Source organism: Kryptolebias marmoratus, linkage group LG12, assembly GCF_001649575.2.
Source record: "Kryptolebias marmoratus isolate JLee-2015 linkage group LG12, ASM164957v2, whole genome shotgun sequence".
Lineage (NCBI taxonomy): Eukaryota > Metazoa > Chordata > Actinopteri > Cyprinodontiformes > Rivulidae > Kryptolebias > Kryptolebias marmoratus.
This window is the reverse complement of record NC_051441.1, coordinates 19,614,534-19,636,584: the sequence shown is the minus strand read 5'-3', so window position 1 is coordinate 19,636,584 and position 22,051 is coordinate 19,614,534. Positions and strand designations below refer to the sequence as shown.

General features: G+C 42.5%; 2 protein-coding genes across 5 annotated transcripts in view; one reads left to right on the top strand and one right to left on the bottom strand.

Moving 5' to 3' along the window:
- The window catches only part of LOC108249602 (neurabin-2), a 39,557-nt gene extending 29,970 nt beyond the window's left edge, over nucleotides 1-9,587 (top strand). For all 4 annotated transcript variants that reach the window (XM_017439082.3, XM_037978715.1, XM_037978714.1 and 1 more), the window contains exons 13-15: nucleotides 2,262-2,359; nucleotides 2,447-2,543; nucleotides 3,555-9,587. In XM_017439082.3, the coding sequence (XP_017294571.1) occupies nucleotides 2,262-2,359; nucleotides 2,447-2,543; nucleotides 3,555-3,608 (249 nt within the window). In that variant the 3' untranslated portion in view covers nucleotides 3,609-9,587. The remainder of the gene's footprint in view (nucleotides 1-2,261; nucleotides 2,360-2,446; nucleotides 2,544-3,554) is intronic.
- Nucleotides 9,588-12,520: 2,933 nt separating this feature from the next.
- Nucleotides 12,521-20,668, bottom strand: LOC108249604 (phosphoribosyl pyrophosphate synthase-associated protein 2). The gene is made up of 11 exons (XM_017439088.3): nucleotides 20,521-20,668; nucleotides 18,547-18,707; nucleotides 17,468-17,520; nucleotides 16,983-17,049; nucleotides 16,722-16,894; nucleotides 16,535-16,650; nucleotides 15,666-15,721; nucleotides 15,402-15,550; nucleotides 15,226-15,296; nucleotides 14,992-15,138; nucleotides 12,521-14,896 (listed from the first exon to the last, which is right to left on the bottom strand). The coding sequence occupies exons 2-11, from the start codon at nucleotides 18,627-18,629 to the stop codon at nucleotides 14,738-14,740; spliced, it is 1,074 nt and encodes a 357-aa protein (XP_017294577.1). The 5' UTR covers nucleotides 18,630-18,707; nucleotides 20,521-20,668; the 3' UTR covers nucleotides 12,521-14,737.
- Nucleotides 20,669-22,051: the final 1,383 nt, after the last annotated feature.

Here is a 22,051-nt window from a genome sequence, read left to right as displayed (position 1 = left end):
CTTTCAAGGCCCTTTACAATCTCTCCCCCCCATATCTTTCAAATCTTATTCATATTGCCATTCCCTCTCGCTCCCTCAGATCATCCTCCTCCATCCTTTTGACTGTCCCCTCCGCCCGTCTCACCACCATGGGGAGCAGAGCCTTCAGTCACTCTGCTCCCCGACTCTGGAACTCGTTACCACCTCACATTAGAAACATAAACTCAATCTCACAATACAAATCAGAACTCAAAACACACCTTTTTAGATCTGCTTTTTCCACCTGACACAATTGGTTTGCCTGATTTTTTATAGATTTTATACATTGTCTTTTCTTATTTATTTTATTTACTTTCTTTTTCTTTTCTTTCTTTCATTGTTACATCTTATTTTCTGTTACTGCTGATTTTATTCTTTGTACGGTGTCCTTGAGTGCCAGAAAGGCGCCTTGAAATAAAATGTATTATTATTATTATTATTTTAGACAGTAAACCCTCAACAAAAGGAGAATGAAGTACGCTTTTTATTTTTATTTTGTTTCACCATAATATAAGAAGTCAGTGACAATGGGTTCACAGAAATCTTCAACCCCTTGGTAGTTTTTTTCTGTTTTCTTTGCCTTACAAACTGGAATTTAAATGGATTTCCAGTTTCACTTTACATAATGGACTGACAAAAAACCTCCGGATTCATGAAGTTAAACAGAAAAAAGCAACCAATAGCATGAAGACCAAGGAACTCTCCCCGCATGTCAAAAACAAAGAGAGGATCGTTCACCAGAACCCGCAGACTGGACCAGGAGGACGTTGGTCAGAGAAGAAAACAAAGAGGCCAAAGATTGCAGAAAATTTGCAACCGAGTGGGAAGCGGCTGGGATGAGAGTCAGCTCCTAGAAGTCCGAGAAGTCCGAGGCCATGGTTCTCAACTGGAAACGGGTGGAATGCTCCCTCCGGGTCGGGGGGGGGGTCTCTGCCTCAGGTGGAGGAGTTCAAGTATCGGGCAGTCTTGCTCCTGAGTGATGGTCGAACGGAGCGGGAGATGGATCAACGGATCAGGGCCTCGTCTGCAGTCTGCTTTGATAAGTCGTATTGAAGAAAGAGTTGATTCGAAAGGCAAAACTCTTGATTTACTGGCTGGTCAGTCTACGTTCCAACCCTCACCTGTGCTCATGAGGTTTGGATCATAACCGACAGAACGGAATCCCAGATAGAAACAGGTAAAATGAGCTTCCTTCGTCGGGCGGTCGGGCTCAGCTTTAGAGATGAGGTGAGGAGCTCCATCATCCAGGGGGGAACTCGAAGTAGAGCCGCTGCTCCTTCTCATCAAAAGAAGTCAGCTGAGGTGGTTCATCTGATTAGGATGCCTCCTGGACGCCTCCCTTTGGAGGTTTTACAGGCATCCCCACTGGGAAGAGACCTTGTGGCAGAACCAGAACTCCCTGGAGGGATTCTGTATCCTCTCTGGTCTGGGAACACCTTGGGATCCCCCAGGAGGAGCTGGAGAGTGTCTCTGGGGAGAGGGAGGTCTGGGTTTCTCTCCTGAACCTGTTCCCTCCACGACCTGACCACAGATAAGCGGTAGAAGATAGATGGATGGACTGATTGACGGATTTGGAATTTGCCAAAAGGCACATTGGAAACACCCCCAAAAATGTGGAAAAATTTGCTGTGAGAGTAAAACTGAGCACCATGAACGGTACAAACCTAACGCCTCGTCACACCGAGAACACCATTGCCACAGTGAAGCACGGTGGTGGCAGCGGCGTGATACGGGAATGTGCTTCATCAGAGATATCTTCGAGGAAAACCTGCTTGAGTCTTCCAGAGATTTAAGACTGGGACAAAGGTTCGCCTTAAAGCAGAACAATGACCCGAAACACACCGCTGAAGCAACACTCCAGGTGGTTAAAGTTCTGGAGTGGTCCAATCAAAACCCAGGCCTCAGTCCAGCTGAGACTCTTTGGTTTGATATATAGCAGCACCCATCCAAGCTGAAGTAGCTTCTGGAGCTTCAGGAGCAGACGGCTCTAGAATGAGTTGCCTTTTGGGAGCTGATCACACTCAAGTGTTCAGATTTTTGTCTCATATAAAACATTTGGCAACCCTGAAGTGGTAGTTGTATTGTGTAAAAGAAAAAGAAAAATCTTTCTAAATTTCAGATTGTAAGGCAACGAAACAGAGGTAGCCAAGGATGAGGAATACTTTTGCGACCCACCACGTCCAACGAATTCCCTCAAAGCTAGCCTTGGTTTGCTGTATGACGCGAAGTGGGTTTTTTTTCAGGCCGTGGACGAACACCTGAAGGAAACCCAGGCCCAGTATCAAACCCTGGAGAGGAAATACAACAAAGCCAAGAGAATGATTAAAGAATACCAGCAAAAGTAAGCGAATAGAGACTAAATGAACGATATAAACGCTATGAATGACAGCGCTAATGTGAAAGACCTGTGCGTACGCGTGTTTTGTAGGGAAATCGAACACCAGAAGAAAGAGACGGATCAGCGCCGCACGCACGAAGAGAGCGAGGCCACACACAAAGAGGAGACGGAAAACCTACAGGAAAAGGTAGTCGAAATGAACCCTTTTTTTTCTCCCACAGCAGCCTCGTTTGGTTTGTTACAGCAGGAGAAGCACAGGTGTCACCGATACTCACGGCTTCTTTTCGTTACGTTCTTTTGCCCGAGTCCAGACATTTAAATCGGTCTCCAGTGAGCCGAGCGATTTGCGGAGCCGAACGGCGGGAAATATTGATTCCGCCGCCGAAGAAGCAACAGATAGCACGAGGCAGACCAACAACTGACCAATCAGCACAATGTCAAGTGTCACTCTGCCCCTTAAAATGACCCGATTAATGAAACAAATTTGGATACCCTTCCTCGTAGGAACCGGTGATTCGAGTTTCAACTGATAAGGATTGAGAATTGTAACATGTCTGGCATCCGAACATCTTTAATGGCGCAGTGAGGCGTTTAGGGAAAAAACGTTTGCGTCATTGGCGTATTACTTAAAAATAATTTGCCACGAAGAAAAGAACGTACCATCGAAATAATTAGTTTGTGAAGAACTGGCTGCTCCAGATAATCCATCAAAGTAACACGAGTAGTGATGAGAAAATAGTGGAAAGTGTGTTGTTTTTTTTTTTTTAAAAAAAAGCTATTTGTCAAACAATCAGTCGTAAAATTTGATCAAAAAGCTGAATCAATGAGGAAACAAGCCCTTGGAAGTGAAAATAAAAGTTTTTTTTACTGCAGCTGACCGATCTTTTTTTTTTTTCCTTGATATTTTCTTGACTAGGAAAAAAAAAAGATGTCCACGTTTTCAGGACCCCCCACCCCCCACCCCCCACCTCGACTCGTCAGCTCTCCCCGAAACTTGATTTTCTCAGCTTTAAAGTCACACATGAACTCAGCAGTGAGTCCGCCCCGTTTTAAACAACGGTGCCACAGAGACTCTTCCTCTCAGCACGTAGCTATAGAGGCGGCGTGGTCCTAATGCCTGACAAGTTAAGGCGGTAAATAAACATCTCGTCGCACCCCTAGCAGTGAGTTGTACTGAAGTTTTCCTCTGTTTCTTCAGATTACCGACTTGGAGACCAAAGTGGATGCCTTGAAGACCCCCAACCCATCATAGACTGCTGCTACTTCCTACCTCCTGCCTGAGACCGGAAGAGGAGGTGCTCTGCCTTCTTTCAGTCCAGAGCCATATTGTGTTCCAACCAACCATTCACTCCACATACAGGTAGCCGAGGGGAGGGGGAGGAAAAAAATAACAAGGATGGACAAATACAAGTGAAGCGGAAAGAAGCGACCTCCCAGCTGACATCAGCCAGTGGCTTAAATCCTCCGTCAGTAATCAACCAACCCCAGAATGCACCACCTGTAATAACCTGGAATCCTCCTTGTGTGTCTTCCTGTCAACCAGCTTGGCAATCAACAAAATCCCCCACCTTTATACTCCACGGCTGGTTGGTTTCTCCTCCCTTCATCGACAGTATCTTATCAGGTTCTCCTCATGATTCCGACTTACCGTACACAAAAGCGCTTTTAATCACCAGGCTTTGTCACAAAGTGCTTTATGGAGCGGCGGCGACGCGAGGGAAGACTTCACGCGAAAGGAACACAAAGAGGACGAACGACTGTTGCTTTTCAACTCGGTGGTTTCTGAACCCTGTTCCTTTGCTCTCCCCGAGCGTCACCGGGGGGAGGGGGGGCGATTTAAAGGGATCCTTTACAGAGGAGGACGGGGTATTATTTTTTTTCCCGGACGAATGGCCAGCTCATTTGGCCAAAAGCCCGAGGAGCAGCAAAGGTTTTTGGAAACGGGGAGAGAGCCGCCACGCCGCTGACAGTCACGTAACGAATACTATGAAACAAACAAAAAAAAGACAGGTTTCTCGTCAGAAAACTGTGAAACTGCAGAGAGCCCCCAGAATCCCTCGCTCGTGGGTTTCACCTTTCTCAGCCTACGGCTTAAATCTCTGCACGCAATGGAAAGAATCGCACAGAGGTGTGCATTTCAGGTCTGAACTGGAGGGGGCGGGGTGTCGAGTTTGTATATACTCTCTATACTTTTTAATTCAAAGCTTTTAAATAGCTTACACATTTGGGTGGATCCGGCTTTTGAGAATAAGGCAAAGAGTCGCCCCGTCGCTGTTGAGGGTAATGGTTCAGTATTCCTCAGCCGTGTTTCATCTCTTTTTCTATCAGCATCTGTGGCAAACAGGGTATGAGTAGTCTATTCTGTGAATTTAGAGCCAATGGTGCAAAGTGTTTGGTATCTACAATATCCGTGGGTTTACATGCACACCAACCTCCAGTTCTACCTTTTACGTTATACATTCTAAACTGGTGCAGGGGCCGATTGATTTTTTTTTTAGGTTACAATAATTACATTTTCTCATTCTCAGTACAAAGGTATTCAGGGGTTGATTTGTTAGCAGCCTAGCCAAAGCTTTATGGAAAGGTGGAAAATGTTCTATCGCCTCCTACGTTCAGAAATCAGTCACTCGGACAAAATACTGCTTTTGGCCCTATCTTTACTACTGCGGACAGTATTCAAAAACGGTATTTTCTGCTGCGTTTGCACCTCTTGTTTAGAGGTTTTGGTGAGAAACAGCTGAGATTTTTGTAAACGCTTTCCAAAATGAAGATAAAAAAAACAACCCCTACGCAGCGTATCAGTGTAGACAGGAGAAACGGAAGTTTTCGGAAACAGTGACGTTAGCGGCGTATTTTCGTGCAAAGCCCGCCGTCACACTGTGAACAAAACAACACTAGACCTTTTTTTACCAAGATTTTTTGGCATCTGATTCTGTCCTCGGTAAACTTTGATTGGGTGCTTAATTGGTTACAGAGAGCTCGTAAACAGGTGTCAAAGAAAAATGCAAGTTTTGGCCAAGCTAAGCATGTTATTTCTCTGTAATCTAATATTCTTTAAGGTGGACGTACTGCCTCCTAAGATACCCACTAGCTGGTGCAAGAGTCCCCATTCACAATATATCAAAACACAGAAATAACGTCCTTAGCTTGGCTAATCATTCTCTCAAAACAGTTGTCACTTATTTTTCTTTGATACCGTTTAAAACTTCACCCGTTGTTCACATTTTCAGCACACAATGAAAGTTTAATGCTGACAGGATCAAGATAAAACGGAACAAAACCCAATAAAATTGTCTCCATTGTTGTTTTGGTTTCTAGGGCAGAAAATACAGTTTACCATGTTTTAAAAAAGCTACTATGTCATTGTCTCTCAAAAGCTCCACACAGATACCCCAAAAACAGTGTATTTTTTTATTTTATTTCTACTTTAGAAAGCATTTTATAAAATATGTTTTCCTTATTTAAAACTATTTTCCCATGCGAACAAATGCAACAAGTATTCTGAGTTTTTCGAACTATCCGGTGTAGTGTAAACAGGGCCTTCGAGTTATGGAGTTTCTGTCAGTATAATATGATTAAATAAGTGTTTAGCCAAAGATCAAAAACACGATGAGAATGCCCCATGTTGATTCTACGGAGATGTTAACTTGAGATTCTACACTTTAAAGAAAATCAAATCAAAGTTTTTTTAACTTTTTAACATAAATAATTTGTACACAAACATGTCCTAAATGGATGTTTACATCTGTTTTTTTAATCACAAAATTATATTCTAAACAGTAATTTTAAATAACAAAACTAGTCAATGCACTGCAAATTTTATCGGTTACTAATTTGCTGATATGCACCATTAATTTAAACCACTTAGAAGTAAAGAAAGCCAGTAACACTTCAGATCATAAAACTGTACGATTGTTATAAACAAAATCCTTGGAGTAACCATTAGATTCAAAATGAATAAAATTAGACTTTAAAATGATAAATTTCTATGTAGAATTTTGGCAACAGTATTATAATAATTGATTAAAGGTTCAAATAAAATAAAAAGTTCTCTTTTATTTTTTTAATTTTAACCAGACATAAATTTTCGATAATAATATTGGAGTTTTTTTATTTTGAATTTTTTTTTTAAATGTCAAGAAATAATTTGAAATTGTAACATCTCTAACTAGAATCTTTAACAGATAATTTACATTCATATTTTAATCAATATTTGCTTTTTCCGTTAGCTAATAATAATTGGCTAATTAGCTTTTTGTTCGGTCAGAAATGCAGATATAACAAACAAGAACTTATAACAGTTGCCAGTATTTGTCTTTTTTCCTGTAGCAAGTAAAAGTTTTTATATAACAGGCTAAATTGGTCTTTTGCTTGATCAACAATACAAACAGCAAATATATTACAAACAAGAACTTTGAACAGTTACTTTATAACAAATCAGTATACAGCTTTTACCGTTAGCTAGTAAGTCTTTATACCAACATGGGCTAAATTAGCCTTTTGACTGATCACAAATGCAAATGGTAAATATCACAAAACCTTTTAAGGGTAACTTTAAATTTCAGTCACTTTTGTCTTTTCCCTTCACCTAATAAAACTTTATAAATAAACATTGGCTGAATTAGCCTTTTGTTCAGTCACAAATGCAAAGCGCAAACGTCACAAACAAGAACTTAAAACAGTCACCAGTACTTGTCTTTTCCCGTTAGCTAGTACAAGTGTTTATATTACATTGGCTAAATGAGTCTTGTTTGATCACAAATAAAAACGGCAAAGGTCACAAACAAGAACCTTTAACAGCTATTTCATATTAATACTTTTATCAGTATTTGATTTTCAAGTTAGCTGCTAAAACTCTTTTAAGCTAACGGACTAGCAGACCTGGACAGTTTAGCCTCTGAGTAATGTTGGTTTGGTGTGCTATGATGTTTTTTTTTTTAAAGAAAGCCGTGTGCATGTAACCCCACTTGCATTAGGAGAAAGGTTGAGGGTCCCTATGCCAGTATTATGTCAATACAGCATTAGTCGAAGTTAGTGTTACATACCCCACAGTGAAACAAATCGTGAAGTGTTGCCTTAAAAGTTCGATGACTTTTGGAAACCTCTGGCATTGTATCAAGCATATTCACATTGTTGTCTGTTCCCAACTAAATATCTTTGTTCAGATAAATGCAATAAGTCGGTATTGTTTTTCAAAATAATTAACTGGAAGAAGGTTGTGTTTGAAACGTGAGTTTTAAGGTTTTTCGGATGCTGAGAATAGACTTAACCGGCCTCGTCCCACTGCTGTTACAGTACAGTTTATATATGTTTATAGGATTATATATTTAACTGTTTTTGCGGATGGTTTTCAAATTATCCGGTGGTTATTTGCGCGAATGGCAAAATGGTGCTCAGAAGGCTCCGGGTTCACAACCAAGAAACAAAAACCCAGAACCGGCGGACGTCGGTGCCGTTTTTACCGGAGGATTTTAAAAGCGTTCGTGTTTGCGTTTATCGGGACAGCATAGCTTGCTGGCAAGCTCTGATTCGATCACATTACTTGAAAATCTTGTCAGTACAGTACAATTCAAACATTTTTGAGGCCACTTTTGTTCCAAATATAGATTAACGTTGCCATTTTTCTTAAAGATTTTAATATATATTTTAAAATATAGTTTTTATGTTAAACCGTAAACAACTTAGAAATCACGAATTTGATGACAAAATAGTTCTCTGTGTTAAAAAAAAAAAAAAATAATAATGATGATGTTGCACATATCGGTATTAGCGTTGAAAATCCTTCCACTGTAAATGATTTGAGGTTAACCCAAAACAGAGCCGTAATCGAATCCAATTTGGAGCATTTTTGGGGGGGATTCACTGAGACTTTTGGCAATGTGTCGGAGCGAACGGCGGTCGGAGAAATACTGGAAACAGAAATACAACTCATTTCTCAGTTTGAATGTATTCTTCTTTTAAGGGAATACTCCACAGACACTGTACATGATATGTTGAAATAAAAGTTAAAAAAAACGCAGTATCTAACTGGACGAGGACAATATTTGAGAGAAAGTAGGTTTTTTATTAGCATGAACTTTAGCCATAAGCAACTCAGCTTCTGGAATTTTTTTTTTTTTTAATTACAAAGTCATTTCTTTTTTTGGAAATTCTGCAAGCTGTACAATAGCTGCCGTATCACCAAATCGATTTCTGATTCCTTCGGGTTCGAGCTCAGTGGGTGATCAGTCTGCCTTTTTAACGATATATTAGCTAACATGCTGCTTTTGCCTCTACTAAAGCCTTCACGTGTGTTGTAACTAGAGTCTGTCCGTCGCTACCTTTCATTGTCTGCCCAGTTATATAAAAAGAAAAGAAAATGTACGCCAGGAGTGATTGAAAGTGATTCACGACAGCTACATAAGACTGATGATTGTTGAACTGGAGAACGGTTGGAAACCGATTGTAGATATTGTTGTCTTTCGCCGAGACGTCGTTCCACTATTTTAATGTTTCTGATCAACGGAACTTTGAGAACTTTTCTCTTATTTTTTAATTTTATTTTGTTTTTTTTGGTGGCTGCTTTGTTTGTGTAGGTTAGAACAGTTAGTGCCTAGCTATAGGGTTATGGATAACCAAACCTGAAAGTCACTTTTTTAATTTTATTTTTGCATTCGAATGACTGTTGTGAGAGTCTCGAAACATGGGCTTATGTTACCTACAAAAAAAAAAAAAAAAAAGAAAACATATAATGTCTTCCTCTTGAACCCCGAAGTGTAAATTACCTAAAAGCCATGGAGTAATGACAACTTACTCGCTTAATTCTCAGACGTTAGTTGCCGGAAGGCAGCGTATTCAAACAGTTGTGTTTGTATCAGTGTGAGTAAGACGATCGCTTATTTATTAAGTAACAACGGCAGTTCCTGTACCTCATCGTACAACTCTACATTAATGTCCAATTCTGTTTGTTGGCACAAATGGCCATTCTTGTTGGTTCCGGTGAAAAACTAAGGCCCCGTCTACACGACTCCGGGTCTTTTTCTTTTTTCTCGATTCACACATTCTAATAAAAACGCTGAAATTAACCAATATATGAAAAAAAACAACTTACTAATTATTATTATTATTTTTAACCATTTCAGCACATGGTCAAATTTAATTGTGACAGGATCAGGATTAAGGGAAGAAGAATGAAGGCAAAATGGTAAAAAAAAAAAAAAAAAAGTGGCTCCATTGTTGTTTTGGTTTCTAGGGCGCAAAAATCAAAGTGGGCATGTGTGAAACTGGCTTAATTTATTTGTAAAAGCTTCTTATTTCAAGTCCACTTGGAACCATCAAGAACAAATTATTTAGATTTTAAAAAATTGTTTTTCTCACTGAAACCTTCCTTTTGTCTTTTTATTTTTTTAATTATTTAATTCTTTTAAAAAACAGGTGTATTGTAGACGGGGCGGGAGTCTTTTCTGGCAGAATCTGTTATTGTCATTGGCAACCATTATTTGAACAAGACAACCACAGTTTCCATTATTACCCTTCTTGTTTCCATGAGTTTTTGTGGTTTTGCCTGCTGAGCGAAATTTGAACAGAAATAATAATAAAAAAACTAAAAAAAAAAAAAAACAATGTGGCGTATGTTGGAACCGGGGATTATTTTGTGTGTTTTAAGAAGAAGAAGAAGATGATAAACTTTTGGATTTAATGCTCATCATTGCTTATTCTTAAAGAAGTGGGAAAATGTCTGGGATGGAAACAAATTGCTGTTAACGCTAACTTGTTTTTTTGTTGTTGTTTTTTTTTCTCTCCCACTCTTTGCTTTGTTTTCTAAATGTAAAGGAGGTGTAATATGTGGTTTGGCAATGTCTTGCTGAATTAAGCAAGATATATCACAGTTATCACAGTATATCACAGAGAACTTGCATTTTTAAGCTCTGCGATGTCCCTGCATTTCCAATAAGCAGCTTGTGGACCGGCGCTGTGCTGCGTTTCACGAGACAGGATGAAAACGCCAATTTTAAAGCGTGGCCAATGGATGACCGGAGAAAACGTCATCTTTTGTGGATCCGCATCGTTTCAATCCGCCGCAGAACTGAAGAATTCGCCCGTTTTGGATCGGTTCGTGCGTTTCGTTCCTTTTCACATGAACTCTAGATTTTTATTTTGTAAAAAAAAAAAAAACAACAACATGAGACCAAGTCGTCCTGTGGTATTCTGGTTGCATGGAGCGGTGCCTGACGTCGGAAGGTTCAGGCTGACGGTATGTAAGCTGATTTCTGAGTGTCTGGCTTGTCAACCAGACTTTTTCCCCCCCTTTCTGCCTGGTTCTGCTCTTCAGTTGTTGCCACCGTGTTCGTCTGAACCAATACCTGTCAGCGTTAATTAATAAAACATGTTGGAACAAAAAGCTTTACCTCATGTTTTAAACCCGGCACACCTTTGAAAAAAAACAAAACCATTTCCATTTGCAAACTGACCATTTGGGATTTTATTAATTTAATCCTGACTTGACTATGGCTACATTCACACTGCAGGTTTTAATGCTCAAATCAGATTTTTCTTTTTTAATATTGTTTTTTATTTTTGTGTGGTCGTTCACGTGAAGTTTTAAACGCGACTCCAGTTCCCGAAATGACCCGAATGCACAGCGCTCCGCCCGCCGAGTTTACGGCAGTAAATATGACCGAACAAACATCGGCTACGTATCCGATTCCGTGCCGCATACTGAAAAGACCCGGACGTGATATGAAACCATCGGATTTGGCACGTTAACACAGCCATGAAAAAAATCTGATATGTGTCACGTAGGAAGCAAAAAAAAAAGTTGGAATTTGGTCACATGATGAGCTAATGCCATGTCTGAGCCATGAAGAAGATGGACAAAGCAACTCCATCTTGTTTTTGTTTAAAATTGAAGCTGGAAAAATCCGGTTAACGTTAATCCGTGTGTGGTTCGTTCTTTGTTTTTTTTAGTTTCAAAATAAAATTGAAACAAAGCATATGTTTTTGCGTTTTAAAAGCGAAATGAGAAAAACGGCAATTGCAAAAATAAAAAAGGGGTACGTTTTGTGTTTTTTTTTTTTGTTTAACTCCAATGGTTAAACCAAAGACGAGCTTTTATTTTGTTGTTATTTCAACGGGACCTTATGGCGGAACGGGAAATGAAGACCTGAACTCCCGGCACAGTCACCAGTAGGTGGCGGTAATGTACACCTTCAGTTTCTTGCCAACCGCCATTAAAATCCACAAGAAGAAAAATAACTTTTTCAGTTCGCACTTCAGAATCTACCAGTTTAAAAATGGATCCGTTTGTCTTATTTAGAGGGGATCGACGCATTTCACTGAGAGCTGATGATCTTACCGTCAACAAGATTTCTTTAATATTCCAAGTAAGTCATTAAATCAGTACATTACCGCCACCTACTGGTTACTGAAAAAGTTATGTGCCGGGAGTTCATTTCCGGTTCCGCCATCAGGTCCCGTTGAATTAACAACAAAATAAAAGCTTGTCTTTGGTTTAACCATTGCAGTTAAAAAAAAAAAAAGTACCCTTTTTTTATTTTTGCAATTGCTGTTTTTCTAATTTCTTTAAAAAAAAAAAAAAAAACATGCTTGTTTTGTTTTTGCAATTTCATTTTGAAACAAAAAAATCAAAGAACGAACCATACACTGAGTAACGTTTTCTGTCTGTTTTTTGGAGCCAGGGTCTGTGCGGTCGGGATGTGGGGCTGAATGTCCCTCCTACTCCCAGACTCACAAACCTGGTTTCACCACTGACAGTTTTGCATTAAAGTTGTGGAAATCTGTGGTTATTCGCAAACTTAAAAAGATGATATGAGACCTCCTCCTCCTCCTCTCGTTTGACGTAAACCATCTGTCTTCTCGGTCCAAAACATTTTAGGTCCTCAAAAGAGTGTCCCTCATCCTTCCACAGCCGAGTCTTGTCCTGAACAGCATTTAGGGAAATAAACTATTGACCGTGTCGGCTGGTGAGCATCAGCGTTTTTCTTTCAGACATCATTCCTAACCTTGGCCAGTAGCTCACCGCTAAAGAGCTGAACTGTTGCTTTAAACCAGGTTGGGTTTCCGAGGCCCGGTCAAGCCCGGCTTTCTCCTCAGGTTCTGGGTGGACCGAACTCTTCTTTCAGAAAACAGCCGTAAAAATCGACAAAAAAAGGAACTGCTGAAACGTCCAGTTTTTTTTACAAGACATTTATTCATTTCGAGTGCAGAAAATAAATACAAACAAACAAAACAACACAAAAAAATAAGAACATACCGGAATGTCTGGCAAAGCGACAAAGACCTGCTTCAGTCAAGTTTATGGGTCAGAAAAAAAGTCGATTTCCGTCGAAAAACATTCTACAGACCTTTAAATTCACAACTGAGACGTGAACGACGTTTTAGTTTCACAGATTTTAAACCTTTTAGCCGAAAGGCATTACGTTTAGGACTCAACTAAACACGGGGAATCGACGCAGCGATAGCACATTATCCACGAGCCGCCGTCCAATCCGATTTCCAAGAAAAGCAGGAAATATTCCTTGTATTTATTCCAGTTACACTTAAACAACGATTAGTACATTTGACACCAGCATCTAATGCCATGGCAACTACAGATATATATGGCTGATTAGTAATGCTAACTAAACTAACCGCTTCCTTTAAATGGAAGAAAAAAAAAACAAGAAAAGTTAGAATTTATTTGCGTGAAAGCTGCACGTTCCGGGAGTTTTCGATCGACGTCGTTAGAATTGGCGCTGAGACAGAAGCAGCGAATCAGCGAAGGCACCGGCACCGGTACAATCTCTTCTCATCGGGAAAAATTCAAAAAGACTCATTCGAAAGCCAAAAAAAAACCGACGAGATCTGTGGTCGTTTCTAAAGCAAAACTGGGACTGATGAGTGTACGAGGGAGTACTGATGTCAGGATGTTCAGACATTTTAAAGTGGGCTTCTGTGGAAAAATTGTACAAAAAAGAAAGTTGTACAGCTCTTTGACTGACCTCAGTTTTAAAAAATACAGTTCAACGAGTCTGATGAGCCAACGACTAGTCCAAACAAAGCCAAGACCTACGTGAACCGCCGCCATCTCAGAACTCCCAATTTTTTCCCCAAAAGTTTTCTTCTGAGGTTTCTCAACCTTTACACGGCTGTTTATCTCGCGTTGTACAATCCTTTGGGCCTTCCTGTCCGGCTGCAGAGGAGGAGCTACAGCCAACTGCCGCTGCAAACACCCAGACGGTTCGACGCAAGTGATCACATAATGCAAAATCTTCACGGCGGGGTAAAAGTTTCTAGAATCGCGTTCGTTGTCCGCCGCTGAAGTCGTTTTGAGACGCAGCGACCCACTCTGGTCGTAGTTTCGTTCAGACTAGCCATTAGCTCCTCGTTAGCTCGTAAACGTTTTCTGCAGACTGAGGCGCTAAGAACACTACCTGCAACAGGTAAGATACTAACTGTTAATACCAAGCATGTCCGAGGGTTTGTCTTGTTTATAATGCATATATATTTATATATCATACTGGAGCCAGCACAGGAAGTTGGAGCCATAACGAGTGCCCCCTTGTGGTTGGCTGCGGCACAATTTTTAAGCCCCGCCCCCCTCCATAAAAACAAATAGGACATTTTTTTCCGACTAAATAAAACATTGTTGATTTATGAAGCTTGTATCTGGCTGCTGTGTTCAAATGTATGTTTTTTGCATACATTTAGCTTTAATACTTCATTTGAGCCTGTTAGCGAGTCGGGAGGGTGTGTAGGCGGGACTTTCGTACCGACGGTACAGCGCCACGTTCCGAAAACACAACACGGCGGCGCCCGAAAATCTGACATTTAAACAAAGGAAGGTAAATACGTAACGAAACTACCAAAGTAAATCGCTGGGCGTGCATTTACAGCTGATAAGCTTTCGAAGTCGACCCAATTTAAGATGGCCGCCGCAAATAGTCGATCCAAAAATGACAAGAACTTTTCATTTCCACAGATGTTGAGCTCGAGCTTGAGGTGGTGGTAGCTGGAAATCTTCCGCTGCGTTTGAAGCAGATTACCAGTCGAGGAAAGATTCCAATATTTTAGACATCAGAGTTGTTTTAGGACGGCAGCCGTCCACTCGGGTCTCGGCTGGAGTCAGACTAGCCGTAAGCTTGGCGGTCCATCGGAATTTGAGCGTTTCTCCACAGTGAGGTCGTTCTAAGAGGTAGGAGATCATTAACGTTTCTACAGAAAACCACTTTAAATTGACCAGAAGTTAGAAATAAGAGTTTGGTAGAATGTAACAAGGTAACAAGTCTCCACTTATACAGGATGGATGTGGAACCTCAAACGGCCGCGGGGTTAGTAAGGGGGTTTAGGGGTTAGTTAAAGGAGTCGTTTCACAAACGTTAGCATCGATCGGCATCGGGCCGCTCAGTCGTCCACCCCGATGTTCCGGAACAGATACGACATGGACTCCCCGTTGTGGATGCGGCGGATCGCCTCCGACAGGATCAAGCTGATGTCGACCGTTTTGATCTTCGGACACTGGAGCTTCTGCAGCTCGTGGGGAATCGTGTTGGTCACCACGACCTGCCGGGGGAGACGGGACGGGTGGCGTTGAGCGGAACGATGCCGAGCAGGACGTTAGCATGCGAATTTTTTAAACAAAGGGTGTCAGGGCTCACCTCGTCGATGGCGGACTCTTCGATGAACCTGGGGGCGTCGGAGGACAGGAGGCCGTGCGTCGCCATGACGAAGATCTTGTACGCCCCTCTCTCCTTCAGCGTCTCTGCCGCCGCCACGAAGCTGTCGACGTCGTCAATGATGTCATCCTGCAGTCAGAACGGCACCTGTTAAAGCTGCGCGGCGCCCTCTACTGGCGGCGGCCCGAGTGTTGCCGACTGGCCTGCGCAGCTCACCACTATGATGGCGATGCGTCCTCCTACGTCTCCCACCACGGTGATGGGGGGCTTCTCTTTAGGGATCAACACTGCGAACACAAACCGGAGGGCAAGGTTCGGAACGTCACTCGCACACGACCGGAAAAAGAAAAAAAAAAAAAAAAAAAGTGATTCAACGAGCGCGGGCGCTTTACGTGGGATCTCCATGCTGGGGTGAATGGCTCCGGTGGTCTTGGCGGTGGGCGGGGAGTGTCGTCCGTCCACCTGGTCGGACTCGGCGTCCTGAGCTTCTCCGTGGATCACGGCGATGCCCAGACGCAGCCGCTCGGCGAACGACTGAGCCCTGCGCGCCGAGGCGGAGGAGAGAGGACGGTCAGCGACCACTGTTCGAGACAGAGCACGGCGGCAAATACAGACGGTAAAAGTTCCTGTTGCAGAGAGGAGAGGAGAGGACCCACCTTTTGGCTGACGCTGGAGATTTGGCAACAATGACAGCATTTCTGTAGTCTGGGATCTGGAAGTTTATAAGCAGGTAAAACGATCAATTTTTAGGTTATTGTGATTAGAAGAACAATGATTAATGACTTGATTGTCTGTGTTAATATGCCCCTGCCACCACGCAAGATGGGCGACCATGTAATCACCTGTTTGTTTGGTCTGTTAGCAAAAAAACTCATCATCCACCGGACCGTCAGAGGGTGATGGATGGATTTGCCGCTACAACTCATTGACCTTCGGGGTTGACCAGATACAAGATGGCGAATAAACGAGGAAATACACGATTCAAACAGCTGTTCCGTTTCCTTTCCGGGTCGCGGGGAGCTGACGCTGTGAGAGAGGCAGGGGGGACACCCTGGACAGATCTCCAGTCCATCACAGGGACACATAGGGACAACCATTCCCGCTCTCACTCACACCGTAGGGACAGTAAGTCTAGAGTTACCAACTCACCTAACGTGGGTTTTAGGTCTGCGGGTAAAAACCGGAGCACAAATACATCATCGTTAACCTAATTGTTGTCTGGTTCAGCTTTAACTTTATCGTGATTTTATTTAGAGTATTTTAGCTACTATTTTGACTGTTTTAGCTCATGTTTAGATATGTTTAGTTTCATGATTTCATTTAGATTATACATGATTGATCTGTATTTGATTCTGTATATACCTGATTGTTGTTTATTTGTTTATGTTGTAAAGCACTTTGGATCGCCTTGCTGCTGCAAAGCGCTATATAAATAATATTTCACTTCACTTCACTTCCTCACGCCTGCGATCAGCGGACGTAAACGTCTGACTGCGGCGGCCTGTTTACGACTTGTTCATTTTACCTCCTCTTGTATGTACTGCAGCAGGAAGGGAGAAGCCCTCAGATTGTCCACGGGGATGTTGAAGAAGCCCTGAATCTCCTTCTGGTGGAGGTCCATGGTGATCAGGTGGGTGAGGCCTGCACAAGCACATGGTCTGACCCGGTGCAGAGACGAAAATGCCTGACGGGAGCACGCCGCTGGCGCTTACCGGCTTTGCACATCATGGAGGCGATCAGCTTGGAGACTATGGAGCCCCTCTTCCTCATCTTGCACTGCTTGCTGTAGGGGAAGTAGGGGAGCACGCCGGTGATGCTGCGGGCGCACGACGTCCGGCAGGCGTACACCATGATGAGCATCTCCATGATGGTGGTGTTCACGTCCCTGTTGCAGGCAGAGCACGAAGACGGGGATTTTAACATTTAAAAGTTTGCGCGTTTATATTTAATTTGTTTTTTTTTCCTCTCCATACTTGGACACCGTCTGGATGATGAAGACATCTTTGCCTCGCACCGACTCCTGGATCTGTACCCGGGTTTCTGAAAGGAAAGACGCACACAGTCAGCTGCGCGAGCACACACACCTCCCTGTCAGAGCCCGCCAGCTGCTCCGCCCCTCCGCCCGCCCCCTTGCCACGTGAAACTGGAGATAAAGCATTCCAAAAAACAAAGCCTCCCACAGAACGAGGACTCAACAGGACCAAAGGAAGCGGGCCGACTGATCCGAGAGCTTAAACATGTCCCCAGGCACATCTCAGGAACGAATACCTTGATGCCGTGCTCTAACCTCAACAGAAGTGTGGACCGCGCTTCAACGGACGCTTTCTTCTTGACGTGTCTGAGTTGCACCAGCGTTAGGAGAAAGAGTGTGTGTTTGTGTTTTATCGATCCTCCCGGCCCTCCGTTAATCTGAAGTTAGTCGGTCGGTGGACGATATGATAAAAGAATACTGTCTTACCTTTATTAGCTTCCTGGTACACCTGCACTTTGCCGAGCTCCACCCCGAGCCTCCTGGAGAGCAGAGAGAATAACCCACATCAATTCAAACGTATTGCTTCGATTCGCAGGTTCGAGAGCTGGCGGTAGAGTTTGCGCTCCGCTTTAAGATCCAGCAGATCCGCCCGTGTGACCAGCATATACGAAACAACGTTGTTTTTAGGTCCAACACTTCACCCTCACCTCTACCCGGGTCCTCGCCCGGCTGACTGAAAAGGAGCGTACCCCATCTGCATTTATGCAGACAGACGGTGCCGCTTCATAATGACGGGTGTCTTTATAAGGGGTTTAATAAGCTTCTATATACAGGTGTCCCGCCGGGTTAGCAGCTGACGCGAAAGAGCGAGGAAACAGGTGAGTTTTTCCTGTTTCGGTGAATTATGAGAGTTCGTGACCAAACAAGGCCGGATTCATTTTTTATGGCACGGCTCGCAAGACTGCGCTCGAGGCCGTGCACGTTGTGTTGCCAGCCACACGGTACCCACCTCGGGTAAACGTTTGACAAAGAAAGAGTCAGAATGATCCTTTTCATGTAATGCTCTGTAACTTTTTTTAATATTTACAGCTTAACTAACAGCAGTTTCATTAAGTGGTATTTAGTCATTTGTTCTGTTTGTTAAAACAACAAAAACATGGATGTTTTTGGACGACTTGGTGTTAAAAAGCCCGATACGTTGATTCACCAAAGCAACCAAAACACCAAGTACGTCCTGAACAAGCACACAAGGACGCTTAGAGCTTTTAGTTCAAAATGCTGATTTGGAAAGCTGGTTTTCACAGTGGGAAGCTGCGTCTGTAAATCGAGCTCCTCGGCACAGTAAAGGATAACGCCTTGTGTTGTTCACATTGTTATAATGCTGTTCTGAGTGGCGTGGACTTAGAAGCTGATGAACGCAGAGCACAGACAGCTCGGAGGAAGAGGAAAACCTGTCACGGGGACATAATGCCTGATTTAAAGTGACACAGACTGCTCCTGTAGGACCGTTCAGCCCCAGAATCGGCATTAGCCCGCTACGCTCTGCGGGCGCCTCGTGTACTCACTCGGCGATCCTCTTGCCCAGCTCGCGGCTCGAGGGGTGCGAGTTGGCGGTGAAGATCACCAGGCCGCCCTTGGTGTGGTTCATGTCTCCGGGGGCTCGGCCGCTGCTCTCGCCACACTCAGGCAGTGGATCCCTTGGCACCCACGCTGCGCTGAGCCCTTCCTGCGGGCGGAGACGGAGGAGCGGTTACTTCTTGGCGCGTCTGTCAGTCACACACACCCCCACCACCATCCGCGGCTCAAACAGAAACTGAACAGGAAGCGAGCCCCCCCGCGGGCCCTCGCAGACTTCCAGCCCAAGTTTTCAAATTAATAACGGCACTGTCACTCCCTGATGTCCTGTGGACTCCATGTTTTCTCCGTTTTTGTCTACTGGATCTACAGACACCTCAGAAGACGGATTAACTACATCTAAACGTTTGATACTTTTAACTTCTAGTTAGCCCTTCTCTATTTTTAGCTTCTAGCTAGTCTTTTGCTACTTTTAGCGTCTAGCTAACCTTTGGCTACATGATCTAAACTTTTGCTACCCATAACATTTATGTAGCATTTTGTTAGTTTAGCTTCTAGCCAATGTTTGGCTACATTTATCTGAACATTTGCTATTTTTAGCTTCTAGAAAATCATTTGCTACTTTAAGCATCTAGCTAACCTTTGGCTACATTTAGCAAAAAGATTGCTAATTTTACCTTTTAGTCATCCATTTGATACTTTTGGCTCGTTGCTAGTCTTTTGCTACTTTTAGCATCTAGCTAACCTTTGGCTACATTTAGCTAAATGATTGCTAATTTTACCTTTTAGTCATCCATTTGATACTTTTAGCTTGTTGCTAGTCTTTTGCTACTTTTAGCGTCTAGCTAATATTGGCTACCTCTAAACATCTGTTACCTTCAACTTTTAACCTTTAGTTAGCATTTTGTTAGTTTAGCCTCTAGCTAGTCTTTTGCTACTTTCAGCCAGCATCTTTCTACTTTCAAGTTTTAGTTAGCATTGTGCCAGTTTTAGCTTTTAGTTAGCCCTTTCTTACTTTCAGCTTCTAGCCAGCCTTTTGCTTCTTTTAGCTGACGTTCTGCCACCTTTAGCTTTAACAGTTCAGTTTCAGCTCCTTCAGCGCTCAGCACTGAAGATGTCATTTCTCTAGTTTGCTGGCAGATGTTTAGTTAAACATGCGTCAAACCAAATCAAACACCCAAACATGAGCCTTTATTGTGAAAAGCCACTCATTCATCTTGGTTTCCTGCCTCCTGACGGATCTCTTCATGGTGCTTTTAGATCCTGATGTTTCCCCAGCTGCAGCAGATTAGTTTGTCCCAGTCAGTCGTGTGTATTTAGACAGGCCAGAGAAGATAAAACTGGACTAATTTCATAGTTTTCTTCCCTCTACACAGATCAATAGAGAGCAGAGGTTGAAGCTACAACAATGAGTGTCATGTGATACCCCAGGGGTGCGGATTAAGATATGTAAACAAGCAGTGGCTGGCATGAGTATTTATCAGAACATTTTGTTTATGTTTTCAGTAGCTGTATTCTGTTCATTACGCTGCTTGAAGCATCTCTCAGGCGGTGGAAATATTTCCTTCGCAATAATAACACTCACGGCATTAGCCTCATGTTGCTAAGCTAGCCTAACAACACAAACATGCCGCCATTAGTTTATTCTTCCAACACAACTGTTGTTATAAAATATATATTTTCTATGACTGTGGTAATAGCGACTATTAAACACAACCAGTTATAAACTATTTAATCAAAGTATTGTTCGACATTCCGCAGCTGTCTAATAGAATTACGGCTACCCCCACGCTAACGCACAGATCACGAAAACTAACGCGATATTTCGGTGGAAACGACCCTAAAAAGCTCTAGAAAGCGTGAATTGATTTTTCGTGCGCCGGAGAGCAAGCCTCTCGGTTAGGTTGCTGGGAGACACGCTAAATAAAGCAGCAGATAGAAGAAAATAAAGCCCAGCTCCTCACCAGCTTGTGTCTTAGGTCCGGTAACAACCTGAACCAACAGTATTTAAATGAAGCCTTCGTCTCTTTTTCAACCTGTTCCGCTCACTCCGACCGACAGACTCCAGGACGTTCGAACTGTGACGGAAGGGCGCGTCGGCCAATCAGAGGCCAGGAAAAACGTGAACAGGCGTGGCTTTAGGATGCGTTCAAGTGCTGTTTATTTATTTGTAGTTTTTCTAAACAAATCGCTTCAGTCGTTCGCCGCTGAAGGCTAAGAAATAATGAGTGTGTTTGTTTAAATGTAAATATCTCACGAACCAGTGGACAGATTTGAATGTAACCCTCAGAAAGTAATCACTGGATAAACATCTATATGTCATTAACATTTGAAGTCAACCTAATTCAAGATGGCGGCCACAGCCAATTGACCTTAAGCCAATAAATGGCTATATCTCGGTCAATTTTACAGATGTTTATTTAAAACTTCTTGTGGTAGTAGCTGAGAGTCATTCTCAACACATTCTCAGATCAATCTAGATGAGTGATTGTCAGTTTCTGTAAAATTTCAGCAACTGGAGCAGGTATTTCTGCTTTCTGGTTAACTTCCTCAGCTGTCTCAGATTTTAATTCTCAATTCTTCCCACTCCGTGTTTCAGCTCCTTTCATAGATCAGATCTCATAGAAGAGCACTTATAAAAAGCAAATTTTGTTTTGGGCCATTAACTCGTTAGAGGACTCATGACCTTTAATTGAGAGCAGCCTTTTTGACAAATGAGAGCAGGTTTTGCTTCAGATGCCTTCATATCCTCCTGACTACCAGTAGTTCAAATTTGTCCTCTGTAGAGGACATTTGTAAACTTGAATATCTCCCACCCACTGCATACTACTAAATTAACTCCTTTTGGTATCTACAGAGGACATTTAGGGCTTTTCAATGATACCAAATGTGAAGGGGTGGGGCTTTTGTACCTTCCTTTTCCTCATTCAAAAAAATGGCGTTCATCAGTACAAGCACATTTTATGGGAAGAGAAAAAGTAAGTGCATAATACTTTTTGTTGTGCAAATTTTGGTTTAAAATGTTGTTGGCATATTCTATATAAGTCTCTTAGCAACATATTAAAACCTTCTATGAAGTATTTGAACTGTATTTTATCATACTATTTAATTGTTAAAAAATTGTCTTCTGTAGTGGACATTTGTAGTTATTTCCTCAGTTTTGTTCCATTTTTTCTGTTGAGTTTTTTAAATCACAAGAAGGAAAGTCGTTCTCAGAAGCAGAGAGAATTTTACTGCGAATTATTGATAGAGACTCAGATATTTAGGTGTCTGATGAAGAAGGTGAAGATGCAATGTCTCAGGCACAAGCAGAGGACGTTGATTCATAGAGCTCTGAGGATGAAATTTAGGCAGGGCAAGCAGATGCAGAGTCAGATGAAGCAAGACAGTCCACATCTCAGCCCAACTGGATTGAAGGTGTTTGTCTTGGCTGCACCAACTGGTCTGGTCTTAGACTTTGTAGTCTACCAAGGCAAGACTACCTTCCAGGTTACA

Excerpts from the sequence above, each read along its gene's own strand:
- LOC108249604 (XM_017439088.3), bottom strand. The coding sequence starts at position 18,629 with ATGAACCACACCAAGGGCGGCCTGGTGATCTTCACCGCCAACTCGCAC. Across the intron at positions 17,521-18,546 it reads CTGGGCAAGAGGATCGCCGA|GAGGCTCGGGGTGGAGCTCG; the intron begins GTGAGTACACGA and ends TCTGCTCTCCAG. Across the intron at positions 15,722-16,534 it reads TGCAGTACATACAAGAGGAG|ATCCCAGACTACAGAAATGC; the intron begins GTAAAATGAACA and ends ATAAACTTCCAG.